The sequence below is a fragment of the Plasmodium cynomolgi genome, chromosome 11 (assembly GCF_000321355.1).
Source record: "Plasmodium cynomolgi strain B DNA, chromosome 11, whole genome shotgun sequence".
NCBI classification, from domain to species: domain Eukaryota; phylum Apicomplexa; class Aconoidasida; order Haemosporida; family Plasmodiidae; genus Plasmodium; species Plasmodium cynomolgi.
In genome coordinates, this window is record NC_020404.1 from 1,450,387 (window position 1) to 1,472,141 (window position 21,755).

Here is a 21,755-nt window from a genome sequence, read left to right on the forward strand (position 1 = left end):
TAAATATATATATAAAAAAAAAAGATTATAAAATAAAGTAGCATACGAAGGGAAGAGTTGCCAATGACTGAGCCCTGCATGCACTGTGTAGAACAGCCCTGAGTTGGAACTCCGTTTTAGTAGTTTTTTTTTTTTAAGCTTGCTCTCCTCAGGAGTTTGCTTTCCTCCCTCCCCGAATATACTTCCATCAGCTGGCGCATCATCTTTATGCGAAAGGGCCAAGTGGAGCGTAGGAGAAAATCGGGACATCACACCCGCGGGTGCACCTTCTACAGAGCTGCAGCTGATCTGTTGAAGTGGTTAATCGGCGCGCGTTCGTCAGGTGGGGAAAAGCACCTTTTGTGCATTTGAAGCGTTTTTCAAGTGTTACTGAGCACAGCTCACAGGGGCAGCGTTAAGCAGGGGAAACCACATATTCGCGAGACAGCCGGACGAGAATGCACGCGAGAAGACTGGTCCATATGGCGGGTGTGCTGCTTCGCCTGCTGCTGTGCCAGCTGATGTGCACCGCCGCAGTCAGCGCCATGCTGAGGAATGACGCGAAGGGGCGCGCACAACCCAAGTGGGCAATCGAAAGGAGAGGGAACTGCTCCAGGGAAATGCAGTTCATGGCGAGCAAAGTAATAAAGGGGGTAACTCATAACAGGAAAATCTCGCAACACTTATCGCATTCAGAACACATGGTGAGTGAGCAAAATGGGAAAGCAGAAGAGACAAACAGAAAAGGGGAACCCCTTGGAGATATCTGCTTCATCGCAGGAGTAGGTGACACTAATGGATACGGATGGGGAATAGCAAAAGAACTGAGCAAAAAAAACGTAAAAATAATTTTAGGTGTATGGCCCCCAGTGTATACCATTTTCATGAAGAACCTGCAGAATGGAAAATTCGATAACGACATGGTGATTGGAGAAGGTAGAAAAATGGACCTTCTCGACATCCTCCCCTTCGACGCCGCATTTGATTCCTTTAACGATATAGACGAGGAAACGAGAAAAAACAAAAGGTATGCCAACTTAGAAAATTATTCCATCGAAGAGGTTGCCAACCTGGTCCATAAAAAGTATGGGAAGATAAATATGTTAGTTCATTCATTGGCTAATGGGCGAGAAGTGGAGAGGAGCCTACTTGATACAAGTCGAGATGGTTATTTGGATGCATTGAGCAAAAGCTCCTATTCTCTCATAGCTTTATGCAAACATTTCTGCCCAATCATGCATCCCGAATCGAGTGTAATTTCCTTGACATACTATGCGAGTCAGAAGGTGGTGCCTGGGTATGGGGGAGGCATGTCAAGTGCTAAGGCAGCATTGGAATCGGACACGAGAACTTTAGCTTACCACCTGGGCAGAAAGCACAAAATTAGGGTTAATACCATCAGTGCGGGGCCTCTTAAATCAAGGGCCGCTACTGCCATCAAGAAGGCCCATCCCCAATCGGGAGCAAACGAAACGGAAAAAAAAAACTTGGCATTCATAGATTACGCCATTGAGTACTCAGAAAAGTATGCACCTCTTCAGCAGAAATTGTATTCCACGGACGTCGGGGCCGTGGCAGCCTTTTTGCTATCCAAGGAGAGTAGAGCAGTCACTGGCCAGACCATCTACGTGGACAACGGGCTCAACATCATGTTCGGCCCCGATGATTTGTTTCAGGGAGAGGGGGCCTAGAGGGTAAGTTGCGCTCGTAGGATACGTACACCATTTGCCACCTTCTCCACTAGGCAAACTAGTTTTTCAAGGAAAAAAAAAAAAAAAAACCTTTGCACGAAAAAAAAATTTTTTTTTTAAAAATTAAAAAAAAAAAACTTTAATTAAATATTAAAAGGGGGGGAAAAAAAAAAATGTCTATATATTCACTACGCCCGGGGGAACACACCCCTTGGGATGAATTCCTACAGGTGGTGTGTCCCCTCTTCCGCAGACACAGCTACACAAGGTGGAAAGAGAGGACGTGAAGCTCCTCGTCTATAGGTGTGGGTAAAGCGGATGTGACGCCCCATGACTTCAAGACTTATTTTTTACAATTTTTTGCAGCTGCTTTTTGTACTTCATATAATTGGGGTCCTCCTCCGTTTTAAAAAAGGGGTAAATATTTTTAAAAATAGCATCCGCATTTATGACAATTTCTTCTTCCTCGTCATCCTCCGTGCGGTCTTCTTCTTCTTCTTCCTCCGACTCAGGTTTTACTTCGGAGTATGGCGCAGATCTGTCCTGTTTGTGTCCCGCTCCGGTGTGTTCTTCCCCCTTTTTCCGCAATAAATTGGTGAACCATACCTTCTCAGTTGCTTCTAAGTCGAGGTCGGGGTGGAGGTCAACGTCCGAGTCGACGCTCACTTCCACGTGGTGACTGGATTCTTCTTCTCCCCCCTGGGCATGGTCACCAACACGTGGGATCCCTGTTTGGTCACCTCTGACCAGGCCATCCTTTTTTGTCAGTATATCATCTTTCCCCTTGGCGTAGAATTCGCCTCCATCTGCATCGTCCTGGGGGATGTAACGGGGGACTTTAAAAATGGTCGCGGTGGTTTCCTCGCGCTTGTTGATGTTGTTCTTGTTCTTCTTCTTTTTCTCCATGCCGCTCATTCAAAAAAAACAGGCACCGCCTCACCAGCGCACGTGTTTGCAACGCTTCGTTGATCGTTGCGCTGCTGTTTTGTTGCTCGTTGTTTGGCTGTTCTGATAATCTTCTATATGATATATCCTTTGCGATATATCCCTTGTGATATTCCCTTTGTGATATCTCCCATCTGATATCTCCTCCTATCTGCTATTTTGCCGCTTCCCTGCTGGCCCTTCGGAACAGCCAAAATGCGATAGCTCACTGGAAAAAAAAAAAAATACGCCGCGCGATGGCTAACGCGTCATTTTTCCCAAAGTGAAGAAACGGAAAATTGCAACTTTTTGAAAAAAAATTTATCCAACGTAATGGAGATGCATTTAGGTGATCATTTAAACGGACTGGCGTGCTGCAATCATATTGCGTTGCTCGCAAAAGTGGAGGCGAGTTTTTTTTTTTTAAGCACGGCGATGTTAGCGGGCCCTGCCTTGGGCGACTTACCAGACGAGGGGGTGGCGCGCCAAAAGGAAACCAAATTGGGACAAAGCTGTGAGGAAGTTGCAACTGCTTGGCAACCGAATGGGGCAAACCGCTTGACAACGAAGCACAGTAGCCATATGGTCGCCCCACTCCGCGATCCCCAAAGGAACTCAACCTTTTGCTACGCCCCCATGGGTGCGCATATAACACATAAATGAGGAGGATGTGCCCCCCCTAGGGGGAGAGCTTTACCGAACGGAGGATCCAATTAACGGGGCCCATACCATGCATATGATCAGTGCAAATTGCTCTCCCCTGCGCATGGTCATCAACGTATAGGTCGCCGCATTTACGCACCCACGGGAGTCACAGCCAAATCGGGAGTCACAGCCAAATCGGGAATCACAACCAAATCGGGAGTCACAACCAAATCAGGAGTCACTCGTTATGTACTTGAACAAGGAACTCAAGTTGCTCTGTATGTTATCGCACAGACTGCCGAGGCGTCTAAATCTTTTGCAAGCAACGTGATGCTTAAAGCGACCTTTGCTTTCCATTTTGGAAAAATGATTGTGGTTATTTTTTCTTTCCCATTTGCTACCTCTATCTCGCTTGTAAATGTAGAGAGCTAATTTGTTTTCCTCTGTGTGTAGGAGATCCAGGTAGGATCCATGTTGCTCCTCATTTAGGGATCCATTTTGCATGTAATTTTGCATGCACTGGCTGCAGCTGTTTGTACGGACATGCCTTTCATACGAGTCGATGTAACTTTTATTTATTTCGATTATTTTGTATAGATTGTTCAGTTTGTTTTTCCATAAAAAAGTTTTTTTTCGTTCCGTTTGGGCGATTCCATTTTGGGGAACTTCCTTGCCTATTTTGTGAGGCGGCACCTTTGTAGCTCCGGTTGATTCTTCTACGATATTATTCTTCTTCACGTGGCGGCACTCCATTCTGGGGATATACTTTTGGGACACAGTTGGGGTGGATATCTCCCCACCTGGTGTGTGCATCTCTCCATGCGCATATTGCGAATTGCTCGATTTTCGTTCTCCCCGTGTGCACGTTGCACTTTTCTCCGCTCTGCCCCTCCGCTTGCGCTTCTTTCCCTGGGCAGACCTGTTCTTGTTAATGGCAATCTGATGCAGAATGAGAGGAATGGAGCCGATGAGGGGACCCAAAATGAGGCCCTTGGATCCAAAGGTACTGATAGACAGGACGAGCGACAGAGAAACCAACCAAGCATGAGTGTGTGGAATCTCTGTGTATATGCTCGTGGTGAAATAAAGATAAACAAAAAAATTAATTGCAAACAGCATTGAAGAAACGACCTTCCTCTTCTGGATAATCCAAAGATGCACAACAATCACAAGAATTACAATTTCGGGAGATATGATCGGAATCAGAGATAGGATAATGCAACCTAATGTTGGCACATAAATTATTGGAAATTCAAAAAAGGAAAAAACTAGCCAAATATATAGCGTATAAAAGTATACCCTCTTTAAGGTACATGTAATAATGGCCTTCAAATTCATCGTGATGTTGTAGAAGAATATGCTGGAGGGATCCACGACGAGTAAAATATCGTTCACATAACTGAGGGCAGATTTTCTGGAAGAAATTAAATAATACAGAGCTGTGAAGAAAATAATCCCTTGTACAATCGCATCAAATGTGTACATAAAAAATTAAAAAAAATGAAGAGGAAAAAAAACATTATTTTTATGAGTCCGTAGCTGTTGTTAAATATTAAATGCTTTGTGAGTTTTCCCACGTCTTCGATTTTTTTTATGGAGGAGAACAGGCTGTTTAGGTAGCCAATGAATTCTTTGAACTTGAAGTTTTTTTCCTTCTGGGGGTCGTCGTACAGGTGGGTTGCGCGCTGGACTTGGTGAGGGTTCCATCCGTCCGATTGCGCAACGTTTTGTTCACCTCCTGGGTTACTCCATCCGTCCGATTGCGCAACGTTTTGTTCACCTCCTGGGCTGCCCCATCCGTCTGATTGCACTACGTTCTGTTCACCTCCCGGTCTACCCCATCCACCCGCTTTGGGGTCGCCGCCCTCGGTTTTCCCCCCCCTGCAGTATTCCCCCCATTGCGCGCTGCACCGCTGATGAGCTTCGGAACTCCCCCCCGGGGAGATCCCAAATATGGTCTTAAAAACGACGTGTCTCGCAGTATCGTAGCGTCTACCATCCCCAGCGTAGTAAACCGACGTGGAGCCCTCCTCATCCGTACGATCTCGCGTCCGACTTGAAAATAAAAAAATGTACTGTGACAGGGACCGAAGCAACCTTTTGAAGCTGAAGGAACCGCGAGAATCGTCAACCTCATTTAGGCAAGCCTCCACAGAGCACTCTTCCCCACTTTTGGGCAAATAAAATTTTTTGTCCTTTTTCTGTGCCAACAAATGAAGAGTATGTCTCTTAATGCTAGCCAAATTGGGTCCTGCCACAAGGAGGGCAAGTCTGCCCAGGAGTACCGGCAAACAACAGGCACTTATATGCCTCGTCCCATTCTTTAAAAAAATGTGTGCGTATACATGCTGATATATATCGAATGCTCTTTTCAGGTGCCCAGAAATGGAAGCCAGAGTTTTGTTGCTGAGGAAGGGCACCTTGTTCAGGTTCACGAGTTCGTACAAATCTTCGATGTCTCCTTTTCCCGTCTTGCGGTAGAATTTTCGAAAATTCTTGAAGATGGCCGTCTGCAGGGGGGTTGAAGTGGAGTGGCGGTGAACTGACGAAGCGCTGAAATGACTACGCGCTGAAATGACGACGCGCTGAAATGACTACGCGCTGAAATGACGACGCGCCGAAAGGACGACGCGCTGAAATGACGACGCGCCGAAATGACGACGCGCCGAAATGACGATGCGGTTCACTCACATTGCGGAAGTTGGCGGAGAGGTACCCGTTAATCGAGTTGATAATGTAGAGAGACTCGCCATAAATATTAACAATGAACAAAATAGAAATGGCGGAGAAAATAATTATGGCGAAGATAATTATCAGAACAGTCAGGAGGTCATTCATGTACTGCCTGTAGAAGTAGACGTAATCGAAAGAAACGTGGCGACACCATTTCGTGTAGTACTTTTTACTCAAGGAATAAAAATAAGCAATCCATATAGCCTTGAGAATTTTATAAAAAAGGAAAAAAAAAAAATAAAGGCCCCAATGGTTAGTAAAAACTCCTTATATTTGAAAAAAATTTCTCGTAAAATGTAAAATAGGATCAATCTGTGTAGGACTAGGAAGTATATTTCACTGGCATTCCTCTGTTCATAATTCTCCAAATGGTTAGTTACGTTTTCCTTTTTCTCTCCCTTCTCTCCTCTCTTGTATATGGGCTTAATTAGGAGAAGGAACATATACAGGTAAATGTGTAATTCCTTTTTCACGTTCTTTACAAATCTGTGTAACTTTTTTTTGTACTTAGTGGACGTGCTTCCTTGGGTGATGAAGTCAGACCTCCTTTTTGCCTTATCGCATTTTTCGGGATGGCTCCACGTTGCGTCCTTCCTCCCGGTACCTTCTTCTGTGCACGGAGAGAACTGACTGCGTGGTTGCAGCGGTTGCGAAAGGTTCAGTTGCTGCATCGGTTGCAAAAGGCTCACTTGCTGCATCGGTTGCAGCGGCTGCACTTTCTGCTGTGACTGCGGCGCCCCTCTACCGCCCACTTCGCCGCTCTCCCTCCTCCGGGAGATCCCCTCCTTTGCCTTCCTTTTTCTACGCAAAAATCTCTTCCGTAGCAACTCGGACAGTTTCACCTTCACATGGTGCAGCGGGATGGATACAATAAAAGCCCAAAACAGGGAGTAAAAATAATACTTGAGTATTATGTAGTTGTAGTACACGCACAGTACCAGCAGAATGCCTAACGGGTGGTGGGAAGAACACGGTGGTGCGAAGTTGTACGGGGTGATGAGAAGTACACACGGGTGCGAAGTTGTAAGGGGTGATGAGAAGTACACACGGGTGCGAAGTTGTAAGGGGTGATGAGAAGTACACAGGGGTGCGAAGTTGTACGGGGTGATGAGAAGTACACACGGGTGCGAAGTTGTAAGGGGTGATGAGAAGTACACATGGGTGCGTCGCCATGCGCCTCTACACGCAGCGCCTTTTTTTTTGCGGGGGGAGGGGGGAGCCCTCGCGGCTGACGCTCACCTATGAGGTACACGATGAAGTGGACGATGGCTTTCTCCGTCTCGTCCTTGAACAAATTCCCCTTATTCATTTTCCTGATTCATCCTGTTAGCGGTGGTGGAGGGGACGTCGCTTGGGGCGACACGGAAGGGAGAGAAAAAGGGAAAAGAAAAAAGGAAGAAAAAAAGGCAGGAAAAAAGAGCAGAGAAAAAGAGCGGAGAAATAGAGCAGAGAAAAAAAGGAATCCAGGGGACACACCAACGGTCGGGCGGCAACCACGTTCGACGACGCTTCGCACACATTGGAGGCAGAGCCGACGCGTCCACCACGGTACATCAAGTCTGCATCATATCATCGTACTTTGTCGAGCGGGGTGCAAGCGCAGATAAAGTGGGAAAGGAACCACAATCAAAGAAGGGCTACTTAAAAAAAAAAATGAGCGCTTCTCCCCAAGCTAGTTAACATTAAAAGGGAAAAAAAAAAAATATAATAAAATAAACCCCTCAAATGTGCTGCATTCTTGAACATAAAAAAAATTATTTCTTGGGGGAACAAAAAAGCGCTGCTAAGTTTTTCCTTTCCCCCCCAGGAGTTTTGTCCTTTTTCTTCCCCTTTATACAAAAGGTGCGAAACGAAAATGTGCGCGAGGGAGATATACACCTCCCTCCTCAGGGTGATCGGCGATAACTCGTGCAGGCTCCCTGGGGATGGAGAAGAGAGGGGGGGGTTACGCCCCGCCTGCATTTTTTTTTTTTGGACCGCCACGAATTGGTGAATATTAAAGTGTGTGACAGTCAGCTAAGGCAGAAATTGTGACAAGTGGCGGGAGGTAGGCAATATACTGCAGGCGGCTGAGCAGTTGCGAACAGGTTGTATGCAAAGGAAGAGGGGGACTTACGAGGAAGGGCTGCACAGTCGGAACGGGCTGAACAATCGGAACGGGCCGCACAGTCGGAACGGGCTGCACAGTCGGAACGGGCTGCACAGTCGGAACGGGCCGCACAGCCGGAACGAACAGAACTGCGCAAACGTTGAGGCCCACTGCGGGGAGGAGGAGAAAAAAAGGGGAATCTCATTCGGGTCATTGGGAGGGGCGACCCTTCTTCTGCATCCCTACCCTCTCATCTTCACGCGCATCGCGGGTTGGCCGCTTTTGTCGCGGACGGGTCAACGTCGTTTCGCCTCGCTCGTCGCTGGGGCTCTCCATGCACTGAAGGAGAAGAAGTAGCTGCTCGGAAACAGCCATCTGCTAGGAAGAAACCACCTGCTAGGAAGAAACCACCTGCTAGGAAGCAATCACCTGTTAAGTACCCCTCCGGTGTGAGGGCCCGTAGGCCATTCGGCTCAACCGAACCGGCCAACCCCGCCAGGCTGAAAAGGAAAAATAAATTACACACAAGAAGAATACGCGCTGCTCCAGAAGAAAACCGCATCACTGATTAATGATGCTTGTCGGCAATACAAAGAAGGCCCTCGTGGTAAACCTCTGTTTCCTAACTATGGATCGAACGTCTAAGTACTTCTCCAAGGAGAGGGGGAAGAAGATATCGATAATGTACGAAGGTGAACCGAATGGAAGTTGCATCAGTCGGGTGGGGGGAGTACAGCATCACGTGATATCAAAGCGGGAGGAGGCTACGGGGGAGACTACGGGGGAGACAGGTCCACATTTTGTGAAGGGAGAATATCCCAACGTGGAAGGGAAGAAGCTGCTCCCTGTAGGGGGGCAAATTCGAAATGGTCGAAAGGAAGGACGGGGTAGGCAGGCCAGGCAGGCCAGCCAGGATGGCAAGCGCGGCACCAAGAGGGTGCCCGTAAAAAAGCATGAATTGAGGAAGGTTGACAGTGAGCTTAGGAGGAAGCTCGTTAAGGTGATGGGGGGGTCAGCTCCTGGCGAGAGTGCGGTGCGGTTGGACGGGAGAGGTGGTGATGACTACGCTGCTGAATACGCTGCTGAATACGCTGCTGACTGTGGTGACCACGCTTCCCCCCGGGGGGAGCAGAAGCTGGCGCACTTCCTGCGGACGTACGAAAAGATTAGCAAAATGAGAAAGCACATCGTGGCGCCGGTGGACAAGTACGGTTGCCACATGCTGAGCGACAAAACGGAAAGTGCAAAGGTCTATCGGTTCCAAACGTTGGTGTCCTGTATGCTGTCCACAAGGACGAAGGACAAAAACACCGCCATGGCTATGGAGAAATTAAAAGCACACGGACTGACTGTACAAAATATGCTACGGACGTCTGAAGAAGAATTAAAAAAATTGATTCAATCTGTAGGCTTTTATAATATTAAAGCTAGACAGATAATTCAGATTAGCCAAATATTGAGAGACAAATATGACTATGATATCCCGCGGACACTGGAGGAGTTACTAAAGCTGCCAGGAATAGGGCAGAAGGTGGGCCACTTGATTTTACAGACTGCGCTGAATACACATGAAGGGATAGCTGTGGATATACACGTGCATCGGATTTCTAACCGGTTGAATTGGGTATGTACGAAAAATGAGTCAGTTACGCAATCCAAGTTGGAGAGCTATGTGCCCAGGGCTCTGTGGTCTGAGTTAAATAAGACTCTTGTTGGATTTGGGCAGGTTGTGTGCAAGGCGAAAAGTCCGCTTTGCACCATGTGCGCAGTGGCGGACTGTTGTAAGTACTACCAGGACACCCGAGGGGGGAAACCATCCCTGGGTGCGGAGTGAAACGCAGCCCGGCATCGCACTGCATCGTGTTGAGTTTTAAGTTGTATTTCGTTTGGTCTCATGGAGCGCTTCATTTTTTTTTTTTTTCTCCTTTTTCTCCGTGTTCTCCTTTTTTTTACAAACTGTTCCGAAAAATTCACCCGCATTTTTAACCGATTAGCTCATCCCCCAGCAGGGGCATCATATCCCTCCGCCTTGGCGATCCAACAGGAAGGAAATCAAACCGCCCTCTCCTCCGCCTTGGCGATCCAACAGGAAGGAAACCAAACCGCCCTTTCCTCCCCCGTTGGCACAAGTCCGTTTATTGCATCACATAGATGACCGCCTATTATTTTTGTATTTTTTTTTTCACCCGTATCGTTCGTAACGCGTAGGGGGTAACATTCAGCGGAGTTGACGAAAGCTTCATCTTAAAAATTAAAAAAAAAAAAAAAAACGGGCGGCGAAAGTGCGACGGCAAACTCGCACCTTTGCATAAGTCAACTTACGCCCGTGTTGTGTTAATTAAAAAAGGGAACTAATCAGAATGGGCCGGATGGGCTGGATGGACCGAGTGGACCTAGTGGAACACACAAACACACAAAAAATTAAAAAAAAACGCAGCACGGTTACTAATAAATGCGATTGCATCAAAACGTGCAGTGGGACAAAGAGAAGGCGGACAGAGGGAAGGAACGGCAGAGACAAACGCGAAGACACACATGTGGACAGGCACACAAATGAGAATCATCATTTACGCGTGGCGTGGCGTGGCGCGGCGCTGCGTCTCGTCTTGGACTCACTGCTTCACGAGGGAGAGCGCGCGCCAGCCGGGCAGGATCCATATCTTCAGGTTGCTAAAGAGGGGGAGGAGTTGGGGAGAGGTGAGAAAGAGGTGAAAAAGAGGTGAAAAAGTGGTGAAAAATAGGTGAAAAACTGCTGAAAAAGCGGTGGGGAGGCGGTTACTCCGTTGCTACTTCGCTGCTACTCCCCCGCTGCGCCCCCCTTGCGCGTCTGTTGCCCGGGAGACCCACCTGAATGTCCGAATCCGCTCGTACATGTCGAAGGAGATGAAGAGATCGTTGCTCCAGAGGCAGTAGAGCGAATGCAAGTGGTTCTTGTGAAGGACGTATATAAGCTCGTCTCCCTCCTCCTTATCTGCGTGAGAGGTGAATTCCGTCCTGTCCTTCACAATTTTTCGAAATAGTTCATTCTCTAGATAATCAGTCGGTTTATATTCGCGAGTAAAGAACAAACCAAGTTGCAACACTCGAATGCTATTTTTTTTTATCTTCTCAACGAAGCATGTAAATATGGTTATGCACTGAGCCCGGTTTAGCTTATCTGTGTATAGGAGTTTGCTCAGGATTATATCCTTTAGGTTCGTCATTTTTCCGACGAAGGGGAGAAGTTCATCTCCTCTAAGTTTGACGTCTAACACTAGCCGTTCTAGGTGCTCAAGTTGGTTCGCTAAATGGATCCTTTGCTCATTCCATATGTGCGTGCGCGCCGCAATTGTGTGAATGTTGTCCAGGGGGTCGTCTTCCTCCAGGGCGCTCCCCTCACCATCGTCCTCTCCGTTATGCCGTCCGTCACCGCCGCTGTCATGCCGCCCGCCGTCCTCCTCTCCGTTATGCCTTCCGTCACCGCCGCTGTCATGCCGTCCGTCATCGCCGCTGTCATGCCTTCCATTTTGACGCTCTCCTTCCCCATGTCCGTAGTACCGACTGTACAAAAAAAGGTCGCTCAGCTCCAAGTCCCAATCGGGGAGGTCCACCGGCGACTGGCTGCACCGGTTACCACGGCGCTCCTGCGGAGAAGTCATTCTGGGGGCACTGCCATCCCCATGCTCGTGTTTTTCATTCGGGGCGTCGCCCTCCTTCGGGCACTTCCCTGCTCTATGCCCTTCCTTCTGCACCACCGCCATCTTCCCGCTTAGCAAACTCGAGACCATCGGATGGACCCCCTCAAATATGTAGTTGTTGTTTTTTTTCCGACAGTACAGACGTAGATCTGTCAATCGTGGAAAATTTTTTATAGCCAAATTGATGATCGGCTCTGCACGTGTGTTCTCATTAATCGATAGGAATAAGGAGAAGGTATTCACAAAATGCTTGTTGAACGTTTTAAGAAAATTTATTTTAAAAATATCTACATTTAGGAAACGCACATCTATGTGATCCCATGCATACTTCGTGTGAAAGGCTTGGTAGAAGGACTTACTTAGCAATTTACAGCTCCACCTTTGGGAGAAGGGCATGAAGGACAGGATGTTGCACACGGCGTCGCTGTTTTGGAGTCGGCCTTCTGTGCGTGCCTTCTGTTGGGGGGTCACCATCTGCTCCGCGAGCGGCACAGCTCTCCCATGCCCAATTGCGGGAGGACCGTCAATTGGGGCTCCCATGGGACTGTCAATTTGGGCCCCCATGGGACTGTCAGTTTGCGCCCCCATGGGACTGTCAGTTTGCGCCCCCATGGGACCTCCAATCTCTACACCCACCATGCTCGTGCTGACCCCGTGGGGGACCCCCCCTCCCCGCGCGTGCTTATCAAACACGCCATCCCACTGCAAATTTCTTTTTCTCCCTTTAGCCGGAAAAACCGCATCCTCACGGCTGACCATTTTGGCGATCTATCCCCAACTGTTCTCCAAGTGGTGCCTCTGCGTGGGGACTGTATATGCTCTCCGCACACCGCTACGTATTTCTAAGTGTGCGTCTTTCTACGTCTGCGTCTTTCCACGTCTGCGTCCTTCTACGTGTGCGTCTTTCCGCCCGTGTCTACCTCGACGGAGCCACGCGCAAATGCACACGTAAATAAAAAAAACAAAGTTGGGAGTACCAAAACGAAGGAGGCTCCCCGCGAAGCAGCCAACTGTGTATCACCGCAGTGAAGGTGCGAAGTTCCCACGGGGGTGCATCCGGGTGGGAACCCTCGTAATCGCTGGCGTCTGTTGGGGGGGTGGTGACTCCCCCCGCTCCAAAAAGTGGGGTATAGGAATGGGGGGGAAATTAAAAAGTCAAGCGGGGGAGTTCACCTGCACAGTTCACCTGCGCAGTTCAACCGCTCACTCTAACTGTTCATTCTATGTGTTCACTTTAGCAGTGCATCAAAGATACTGCTGTTCGTATTAAAAAGTATAATCTCGGAAAAGGGACTCCCCTGTCTGCAACTTGCGGATGCATAATCGGGGTGGGGAAGAAGGGACCGCGTGGGGCGACGTCAGTCAAGGTTTGCGCAAATCAGACCGATGCAGTGCTGTGTTATTCGCAGCGGGTTTCTTCGTTCCCCTTTTTGTTTGCATTTGTTTTTTTTTACTTTTGCTGGTTTAGCTTTGTTTGTTCGCTTTTGTTTACTCACTTTTGTTTACCTACTTTTGTTTACTTTTTTTTACTTTTTTTAGTTTCCTTTTTTTTGTTTCCTTTTTTTTTTTTGTTCGTTTTTCTTCCAAAACTGCAAACCGTTTCGCACATGTTCGTCGCCTTCGGAAAGCTTCAGGACGCCCTCCACACCTGCGATCCTGTGCGCACGCATGCCGGTGTGTATGCGTATGCAGGTGCATGCATCAACAGGGGCGCGCGCGTGTCCACCCTCTCCTCCGCAATTTTCCCATGGAGGATGCCTGCGCGAATGCCTGCGCGAATGCCTACGCCAATGCCTACGCGGATGCCTGCGAGGATGCCCTCTCGTCCACCTCCACGTCGTGCACCATTTGGACACATGCCAATTTTAAGAGGACAAAACGTAACGCTGTGCTACGTGGAGCGTCATCAAAAGGATGTAGAGAATGGGCCCTCCCCGTATGCAGACCCGGGCAGCAACTTCCCGCGCGGTGAGGGGGCAAATCTCCACGAGATGTGCAAGCTGTGGGGGGAAAAAAAAAAAATTCCCCCACAGGGTATATTTCTACGCCAGTATGCTGCACAGAGACATCGACCAGGGGGCAACCAGGTGGACATTCAAAAGGGGAAGAAGCGAAATGTGCTCGGCATGCAAAATATGCGCGGCATGCAAAATGTGCGCAGAATACAAAATGCGCGCGGAATACAAAATGCGCGCGGCATGCTAAATGTGCACGCCGTGCAAATGCGCAGAAGCGCACACGGGAACAGTCGATGAAGTGAGCAATTCTACCATGAACAAGGAACCAAATTGGGGAAAATGAAAATCCGCATTAATCGCTAAACGCACACAAATTTTCGCGCTGAGGGGAATGCCTTTGTAGAGGCAACGCCCAGGCGCGCAAGTGGAGTTAAGCTGTACGCAAACACACATATACACACATACACATATGCACACATACACGTATGCACACACAAACGTATGCACTTGCACACGTGCAGTTAACCTCCCTCGCGCTGATGATGAAGAGGGGCAGTGCAACTCTTGCAGACAGCCCCACGTACATCAAAAGGAAAAAAAACAAATGCACAGTTCCCTCCTCCCCCTTTGAATGCAAAAAAAGCAGCTACGTATGTTGCAGGAGGAACAACTTTAGCAACTTGGGGGGACTGCTCCTGGAAAAGAATTTTTTCTTTTTCAATTTCCTCCTAAGCGTGAAATGTAACGAAGAGAAAAAAAAAGAACAAAAAAAAGAACAAAAAAAAGAAGAAAAAGAAGAAGAAAAAGAAGAAGAAAAAAAACACACTTGGGAATGTGCCACATCGGATGACGATGCAGAATTGCGGCTGTATTACCTCAGCCAGGGAGAGCAGGTATTCCTCCAACAGAATGATCAAAATGAGAGGAGTGGGGAGGTGCCAACGTGTATGCAGGGTGGAGACAGCTGCGAGCCAACTGGGGAGGACCCCAAAATGCACAATGAGGCAAATGAAACAAGGGGAGAATACCCCAAAGGGAATTTAATCGAAAAACACATGAACACTCTGCTGAAAGGGAATTATTTTTTTTACATAAAGAATTACATTCATCACATCTTGAGGAACGCGGACATTTGCAGGGAGGATAAACCGAACGAAACATTTTTCGAATTTTACAGCAATTTCAAGAATAAAAAAAAAAAAATTTACTTTTACAACTCCGAGGAACTGCTAAGTGACGTGTACTGCGACGTCTCGGAGGCATCCGATGACAGTGACTACAACTACTTTTTTGAGAAGGCCAACCAGCTGCATGACTACGAGGGTGAAGACGGGTCGGAGGAGGGGGGAGCGGAAAATGACATCGTAATGCAGGTGACTGGGCAGCAGGAGGCAGATGCGGCTGACGATGTGGAGAAGCCGAACGGGGACATGTGCCTCATCCCGAACCTGAGTAAAAAACTGAATACTCTGCACTTTCAGAAGCGCCACTCGATGTTGTCCCTCGACGATGATAAGAGTAAGCGTGATGCGAAGGAACGTAAGTTTGCCAAGTACGCCTGCGTCCGCTGCCTAAGGGGTAGGTCTAGCGACGAGAGAGACCTTTCTAATGCGTCTAACGCACCTGACCCCTCTGACGAGGGTAGCAACGTTTGTCTACTGCAGATCCTCATTTCGAACTTAACCAAGGAGGAGCTACTCTTCTGGGCGAAAATCAAAGACTGCATAGAGCAGTTCCTCGGGACGATAAAAGCGGCCGTCCTTTTCAAGGGCCCAGCCAACTATATCGAAACACCGTATGTAGAAATTATGGATGAAATAGAGAAGCGACAAAGGGATGAGGAGCACATAAAATATAAAAAAAAAAAAAAAAAGTAATAACTCTGAGGAAAGAACAAAAATGCATCAACTGCTTGTTCGAAAAAACGATAAACTCTGTTCGAATTTCCATCAAATATGACTTAACCCTAGAGAATGAAAATTTCAATTATCTCTTCAAAGATCGGATATATAAATATAAAAAATTTATTGAAAAAATGCTCACGCAAAATTTAGGAGGGAGTCCCAATTTGGACCACAAAGAAGAGATGTCAGCTTTTATACACAGTCAATTAAATCCCATTATTTTTAAAAATTGCACGAAGAAAAATTACGATTTTTCACTTCTCATTCACAGTGTGCACTTGGAATTGTATGGATATATGTACATGCGCGATTATTTATTCTTCCTACTCATCATGGTGGAGGTTTACGTGTTTGTTCACTTTAATGACATCAACTACACGTATGCACACAACACAGATTTGTTTCTTGACCAAATTTTAAAAAATCTGTTCACTTAAGGGGCGCGAGGGTCACATGTGTGTGTTCGGGGTGAGGCGCTGTTAGGGGTGAGGCGCTACTTCTTGTTAACCCCTCAAATGAACCAACCCGTGCGCAAGGGTTACTCACACCAACTTATTCTTAACCGATAACAGTGACGCTGTGGGAGTGTTGATACCGCGCACTGGGGAATCCTCAGCATGTGTTCACCTCGCCATTGCATGTTGCAATCTTTGTGCTGTTCGCGTAGCGTGTGTTCACTTGTTATAGGAAGTGTGGAAAAAAAAAAAAAAAGTAAATTTCAAATGGTAAATTTTAAACAGTAATTTTCAAACGGTAATTTCCAAACGGTAATTTTCAAACGGTAATTTCCAAACGGTAAATTTCACACGACACTGACGCAGTGGAGAATTTCCCTTCCCCACCGCGCGCGTACGAATAAGCAGCCCCCAATCCGAATGGGCTCATGAGAGGGAAAAAGGCCTTATTTGCATTAACGTGAGGGGTGGAGAATACTAGCGGTTCTTTTAAAAACCTGTTCGGAAACAACATTGGAATGATCCACATAAGTACATATAAGTATATACGTATAATACGAAGGACGCTCGCTCCATATAAGCCTCTTTTTTTTTTTTTTTCCCATTTCCGGGGGAGTGAGGTGAGGGGGTACATCTGCACGTTCGAGTGTAGGCTGAACGTAGGAAAAGTACTCGTTTGGAGCAGAAAATAAACGGGACCCCCAAAAAAAGGGAATCAAATGTCATTTCCGCATGTTACGAAAAAATTTTAAATGGTGCTGTTGATGCGAAGGGGGCTGATTTAACAACTTTGAAACCATCCGTTGTGCTGAGGCATCTGTTTGCTTGGCCTTCCCCTGCTGGGGGTGGGCACTACTACTGCTGCCACTGTTACTGCTACCTCTGAATATTTTTATTGCCCGCTTCACCGATCAACTGGGGGGAAAACGCAACAGCGCGCATGGGGAGTGGCTCACTCACATTTTGAGTACATGTACAATTAAGCACCCCCATGGGCCAGCACAACATGCGGGAGCGTACATTTTTCAGGCAGCGCAGCGTTTCTTTCGCTTCTTCATTTTTATTTCCCCTCCACAAGCCGCTGCACTCGTACGTATGCACCAAAAAAAAGGGGCGAGAACCGCACATACACGTATTTTGCCACAAATGCAGTATTAGCAAATAAAAGGAAACTGAAGCACTTTAAGGAGGGGTTAACAGGAAGAAGGAGATCGTTTTCGCAGTGCCCCCATTTTGCGCTGTTACTATTGTATATTCATTTGTGCGAAGGCATTTCACGAGCTGCTTTTTGCTTTTTTACTTTGCTTGGTTTAGCGGCACATAATTGCACTCAGCCAACCCCCCATTTGCTTCGCCATTTGTTCTATAAGCATATTGTACATACATCGCAATGTCATGATATCTATATCTATCTGTATGACGCATACCTCTTAATGCTGCACTGCTTCGTATGCTCAAGAGGAGGCGGCGTTACGTTTTTACGTTACATGTGAAAGAAGCACGTATAATCCTCGCACAGGTGGTTAGTTTTCTTTTTCTCTCCTTTTGCATTTTTTCCCCTTTTTTTTTATTTTATTTTACTTTTACTTTATTTATTTTTTTTTGCCTGAACGTTTGTTCATAATATTTTAAATTTTTACATGACCAAAAAAAAAAAAAAAATTGCAAGTTTGAAAAAAGTGAGCTGAGGGAATTATACTTCCGCTAAACTGTACATAAAAGCAGTATAGTATACCATATGACCCCCTTTTTTGAAGGAAATATAAAGGAATATATAGAAAAGCCTTTGTGAAAAAACTCCCCATCGCAAAAATGGTAAGGCGAAAAGAGGGCAAGTGTGGCAACTCCATTGTATCATCTCCTGTTCGCCTACTCGCATATTCGCTGCTTATACGCGCGCAATGTTAGATGCTCGCTTTTGCAACACCAGCTCGTGCTGCCTTCCCGATAGCACTTGCTGGCAAGGGCGTGTAAACCACAGACGTGTTGCTTTTTATGCCGTTTCGCCCGTTCGGCAATGTGAAGCATCCCCTGCTTGGCGGCCACACTGCTTTGCGAAAAGGACGAAGTAGTGACAACACGTTTATTGTGAAGGTATCCATTTCGGTCATATCACCTCCTCCATTTTTTGCTTCCCTCCCCCCCCGCAGTCGCTCAAATTGCAGAAGAGATTAGCAGCGTCCGTGTTGAAGTGTGGAAAGAATAAAATATGGATGGACCCAAATGAAATTAGCGAAATTTCGCTAGCCAATTCGAGTAAGAAAAAATAAAATAAAAAAAAAAAACAAATAAAATAAAGGCATAAATAAATAAACACATTTTCCCTGAACGGGTCATATTTTTTCAACCAGATGGGGCAAGAGCTCGGGAGCTCTTTTTTTTTTTACTTTTTTTACGCTACTTAGAATGGCCGCGCGAATACTCACCGTTTGCACCGTTCCTTTTCTTGTTTCCCCCCCCTGCAGGATTCAGCATAAGGAAGCTGTACAAGGAGGGCCTCATTTTAAAGAAACCGCAGAAGGTCCACAGCAGAGCAAGGGTCAGACTGTACAAGTTGGCAAAAAGGAAGGGAAGACATATGGGCATAGGTAAAAGAAGAGGTACGAAGAATGCCAGAACGAATCAGAAAACCTTGTGGATTAAACGACAGCGTGTTTTGAGGAGACTGCTAAAAAGATTGAGAGATGCAAAGAAAATAGATAGACATTTGTACCACTCCTTTTATTTAAAGTGCAAAGGTAACCAATTTAAAAATAAGAGGACGTTAATTGAGGCCATACAGAGAGAAAAAACGGAGACCTTGAAGAAGAAGTCCATAGCCGATCAGCTCGAGGCCAAGCGATTAAAGGCACAGGTGTTACGAAACAAGAGAAAGTTAAAGAAGGACAAGGAGGCTTTATCCTAAACGGTGTGTGCAGCATCCTTTGCAATGCGCATGTCCAAATGTACAGGTCGGTCGACCGATCGATCGATCACCCGTTGTAAAGCGGCACGTGTGTAAGTATCTTTTTAGTTAAAAGGAAGAAAGAACAATATGGATGAGATGAGATGGGATGAGATGAGATGAGATAAGATGAGATAGCTGTTTGAAGTGCGGAGTGATCGCGTAGTCGAGGAGAAGGACAGAAGAACACGGGAGACGCTACAAACGCGCAGATGCTGCATTACACGCGTGTGTGCGAAGGCACACATGTATGTACAAACGGACCATCTCGTACGTACGCAACAAATGCGCGTGGTACTTCTCGCCTGTGCCGATGTAGCTGTAAGACGCGCTGCCCATCCCCATACGTGTACGTATTATGTAGGGTGCGCATTGGGCAGCATATTGGAAGGCACAGGTCGCAAAAATTGTAAAAACTGTAAAAATTGTAAAAATTGTAAAAATTGCAAATGTTGTGAAAACGATTCATCGCACGTGTCTCTCTAAAACTTGAACAAATTAAATTCTAAAAAAATATTTTTTTTCCAAAGTTGGCTTTTTCCAAACGAATCGAATTTGCTGATAAAAAGCAAACATGTTTCGTTGTACGTTTGAAAAGGGGGAGAACGTGCAGAGTGGGCGAGTGGGCAACCCCATATCGTCGGTCCCACTTGGTGACACACAAAAAAAAAAAAAAAAGAGAGGGCATCTCAATATGTCTAAACAGCGTGGGGGGCTATGTTTATAATAACTACGAAATCGTGCATAGTCAACCCCGCCACGTACCCCCTCCTCTGTCATGCAACATTCCGCCGATAACGAAGGCGCAGGTTCTCTGAGAGAAGCTTCTTAATCTCCTCCAGAACAATATCGTTCTTACGCTTGTACTCGCTCCTCTCATTTTGCAATGCGGACAAGTCATTCACGTAACTGAGCTGGTGCAGTTTCCTCTGCTTGTTTATGTTATCGATCTGATCCTTTAGCAGCTTTATGCTATTCTGTAGATTAATATCAATGTGCGTGAATATTTTCATGTGCTCACTCCACATCACCTCTTTGTATTTATTCATTAACTCCACATTGATAAGCGCGTTATGTAAATTTTCCAATACGATTTGATGTTTTTTCAATGTGTTGGCCCATTCGTTTAAATTTTTTTCTTCGTCCAACTGTTCCCTTTCGATGTTGTAACTGTTTAAGTTTAGCTTCTCCATGTTGATATGCTGTTCACAACGTTTTAGCTCATTTGGCATGACTGAATTTTTTATTTTTATGTAGACTGATGGGGGGATATCAAAATTTTGGAGATAATTTTTTACTTCATTTTGTTTTTGCATTAATTTCATTTCTTCTTCCACCAACTGTTTGGCATTTTTTTCCAGTTCACTGTCGTGCGAGTCGATATATGGCAATGCGTTTACCAAGTGATGTAGTTCGTTCAGTTCGTACAGTTTTTTTTTTTTTTTTTTCTTCTTCTCCTTCCTTCTCTAGTTGGTCTTCTTCGTTGTTCAGTTCACTCAGGACGTTCTGTTCTTCCGTTTCCTCCTGCGTGATTTGTGTCTCCATTATTTTGCCTGGACCGTTCCCGTGGGGGAAAAAAGAAGATGCGGAAGTGGGGGATGCGGACGTGGGAGATGCGGACGTGGGAGATGCGGACGTGGGGGATGATGCAGAAGAAGGCCCTTCTTTCTCTCCTTGCCGCTTAACGAAGCAGTTCGCAAAAGGGGACACATAACGTGAAGTATAACACGAGGGAATGGGGGTTCTTCCCTTATGCTTATGCGACGCGCATTCGTGGAGGCACTTAGCTGAGGGGGGGAGGCCCACCTTTTCTCGCCAATCAAAGAGTGCCACCGCGGGGAGGGAAAAGGGTCAGCGGCTCACAACTCGGGGAGCGCAACCTTGGGTAAGTCTCCCAATTGAGTGGTATGAAACACAGTGCGCGTGTTTCCAGCGGGTTTGAAAAAAAAAAAAATTATTTTCCTTTCCGCTCGATCGCCTTTGCTCCATCTGTTATGCTCAGCGTGGAAAGAAGAAGTTTTCCCTATAAAGTGGAACTTTTTAAAAAAATCTTTTTGCGCGGTGCCTCTATCGTATTGGATCATCAACGGGGGGGCGACAAGAAGTGTGACTTCCCCCCTGCAAAACGACAGAGAAGTCGAGAAGTCGTGGCAGGGTGGGAAAAAAAAAGAAAAATGAAGCGCCATCATCTCATTTTGCGAGCCCCCCCCCCCCCTTCTCCAAGGTGCATTATAATACGTACATGCGGCAAAACAGGCAGGAAGCGCCGACTGGCGGTGGGAGAACTATATGTTGACCCAAAATCCAGGCAGGCACGCTTCTTCCTTTCCAAAGGTAAGCAAAGCTTCTTATGTGGAATGAGGAACCACGCCAAATTTGAAGTCCCCGATGAGGACGAGAGTGAGAACCCCCATTTTCCGAGATCACCCCTTCCCGGGCTACATAGCAAAATTTCCAACTTGTGCAACACATACAAATATACAATGATTATTTTTACCTATGCATGCATATAATTTTTTTTTTTTTTTTTTTTAATCTGTGTAGGTAGCAGCACCGACGAGGTGCCTCCACCCCGGGGTGATTTTATTTCCTTTACACTGTCTAGCAATTCTCCCCCACCACCACAAGTGCAGGCACTTGAGGGAGGGGTAATTTGAAGGGGAAAGGAAAAGAAGCACCTGCACGGATGCGTTTGCCTTTTCTTATATATTATTTTTTTTTTTTTTTTTTTTTTTTTCTTCTTCTACCCTCCTTGT

General features: G+C 46.5%; 8 protein-coding genes across 8 annotated transcripts; 4 read left to right on the forward strand and 4 right to left on the reverse strand.

Annotated features, from left to right (window-relative positions):
- Positions 1-516: 516 nt before the first annotated feature.
- Positions 517-1,668, forward strand: PCYB_114200 (enoyl-acyl carrier protein reductase; the record flags this gene model as incomplete). The annotated part of the gene is made up of 1 exon (XM_004223299.1): positions 517-1,668. A coding segment is annotated over exon 1 (1,143 nt), but the record flags the coding sequence as incomplete, so codon positions are not given.
- A 338-nt stretch (positions 1,669-2,006) lies between these two features.
- On the reverse strand, positions 2,007-2,585 carry PCYB_114210 (hypothetical protein; the record flags this gene model as incomplete). Its single annotated transcript, XM_004223300.1, has 1 exon — positions 2,007-2,585. One exon carries the CDS (start codon positions 2,583-2,585, stop codon positions 2,007-2,009), a length of 579 nt encoding a protein of 192 aa, XP_004223348.1.
- Positions 2,586-3,470: 885 nt separating this feature from the next.
- On the reverse strand, positions 3,471-7,281 carry PCYB_114220 (hypothetical protein; the record flags this gene model as incomplete). The annotated part of the gene is made up of 6 exons (XM_004223301.1): positions 3,471-4,653; positions 4,758-5,749; positions 5,931-6,084; positions 6,237-6,582; positions 6,778-6,921; positions 7,212-7,281. 6 exons carry the CDS (start codon positions 7,279-7,281, stop codon positions 3,471-3,473), a joined length of 2,889 nt encoding a protein of 962 aa, XP_004223349.1.
- Positions 7,282-8,689: 1,408 nt separating this feature from the next.
- On the forward strand, positions 8,690-10,292 carry PCYB_114230 (endonuclease III homologue; the record flags this gene model as incomplete). The annotated part of the gene is made up of 2 exons (XM_004223302.1): positions 8,690-9,842; positions 10,270-10,292. The coding sequence occupies 2 exons, from the start codon at positions 8,690-8,692 to the stop codon at positions 10,290-10,292; spliced, it is 1,176 nt and encodes a 391-aa protein (XP_004223350.1).
- Positions 10,293-10,673: 381 nt separating this feature from the next.
- On the reverse strand, positions 10,674-12,377 carry PCYB_114240 (hypothetical protein; the record flags this gene model as incomplete). The annotated part of the gene is made up of 2 exons (XM_004223303.1): positions 10,674-10,731; positions 10,909-12,377. The coding sequence occupies 2 exons, from the start codon at positions 12,375-12,377 to the stop codon at positions 10,674-10,676; spliced, it is 1,527 nt and encodes a 508-aa protein (XP_004223351.1).
- A 2,266-nt stretch (positions 12,378-14,643) lies between these two features.
- PCYB_114250 (hypothetical protein) lies at positions 14,644-15,569 on the forward strand (the record flags this gene model as incomplete). Its single annotated transcript, XM_004223304.1, has 1 exon — positions 14,644-15,569. A coding segment is annotated over one exon (926 nt), but the record flags the coding sequence as incomplete, so codon positions are not given.
- A 2,636-nt stretch (positions 15,570-18,205) lies between these two features.
- PCYB_114260 (60S ribosomal protein L19) lies at positions 18,206-18,994 on the forward strand (the record flags this gene model as incomplete). The annotated part of the gene is made up of 2 exons (XM_004223305.1): positions 18,206-18,311; positions 18,521-18,994. Coding segments are annotated over 2 exons (546 nt in total), but the record flags the coding sequence as incomplete, so codon positions are not given.
- A 781-nt stretch (positions 18,995-19,775) lies between these two features.
- On the reverse strand, positions 19,776-20,544 carry PCYB_114270 (hypothetical protein; the record flags this gene model as incomplete). The annotated part of the gene is made up of 2 exons (XM_004223306.1): positions 19,776-20,257; positions 20,400-20,544. 2 exons carry the CDS (start codon positions 20,542-20,544, stop codon positions 19,776-19,778), a joined length of 627 nt encoding a protein of 208 aa, XP_004223354.1.
- Positions 20,545-21,755: the final 1,211 nt, after the last annotated feature.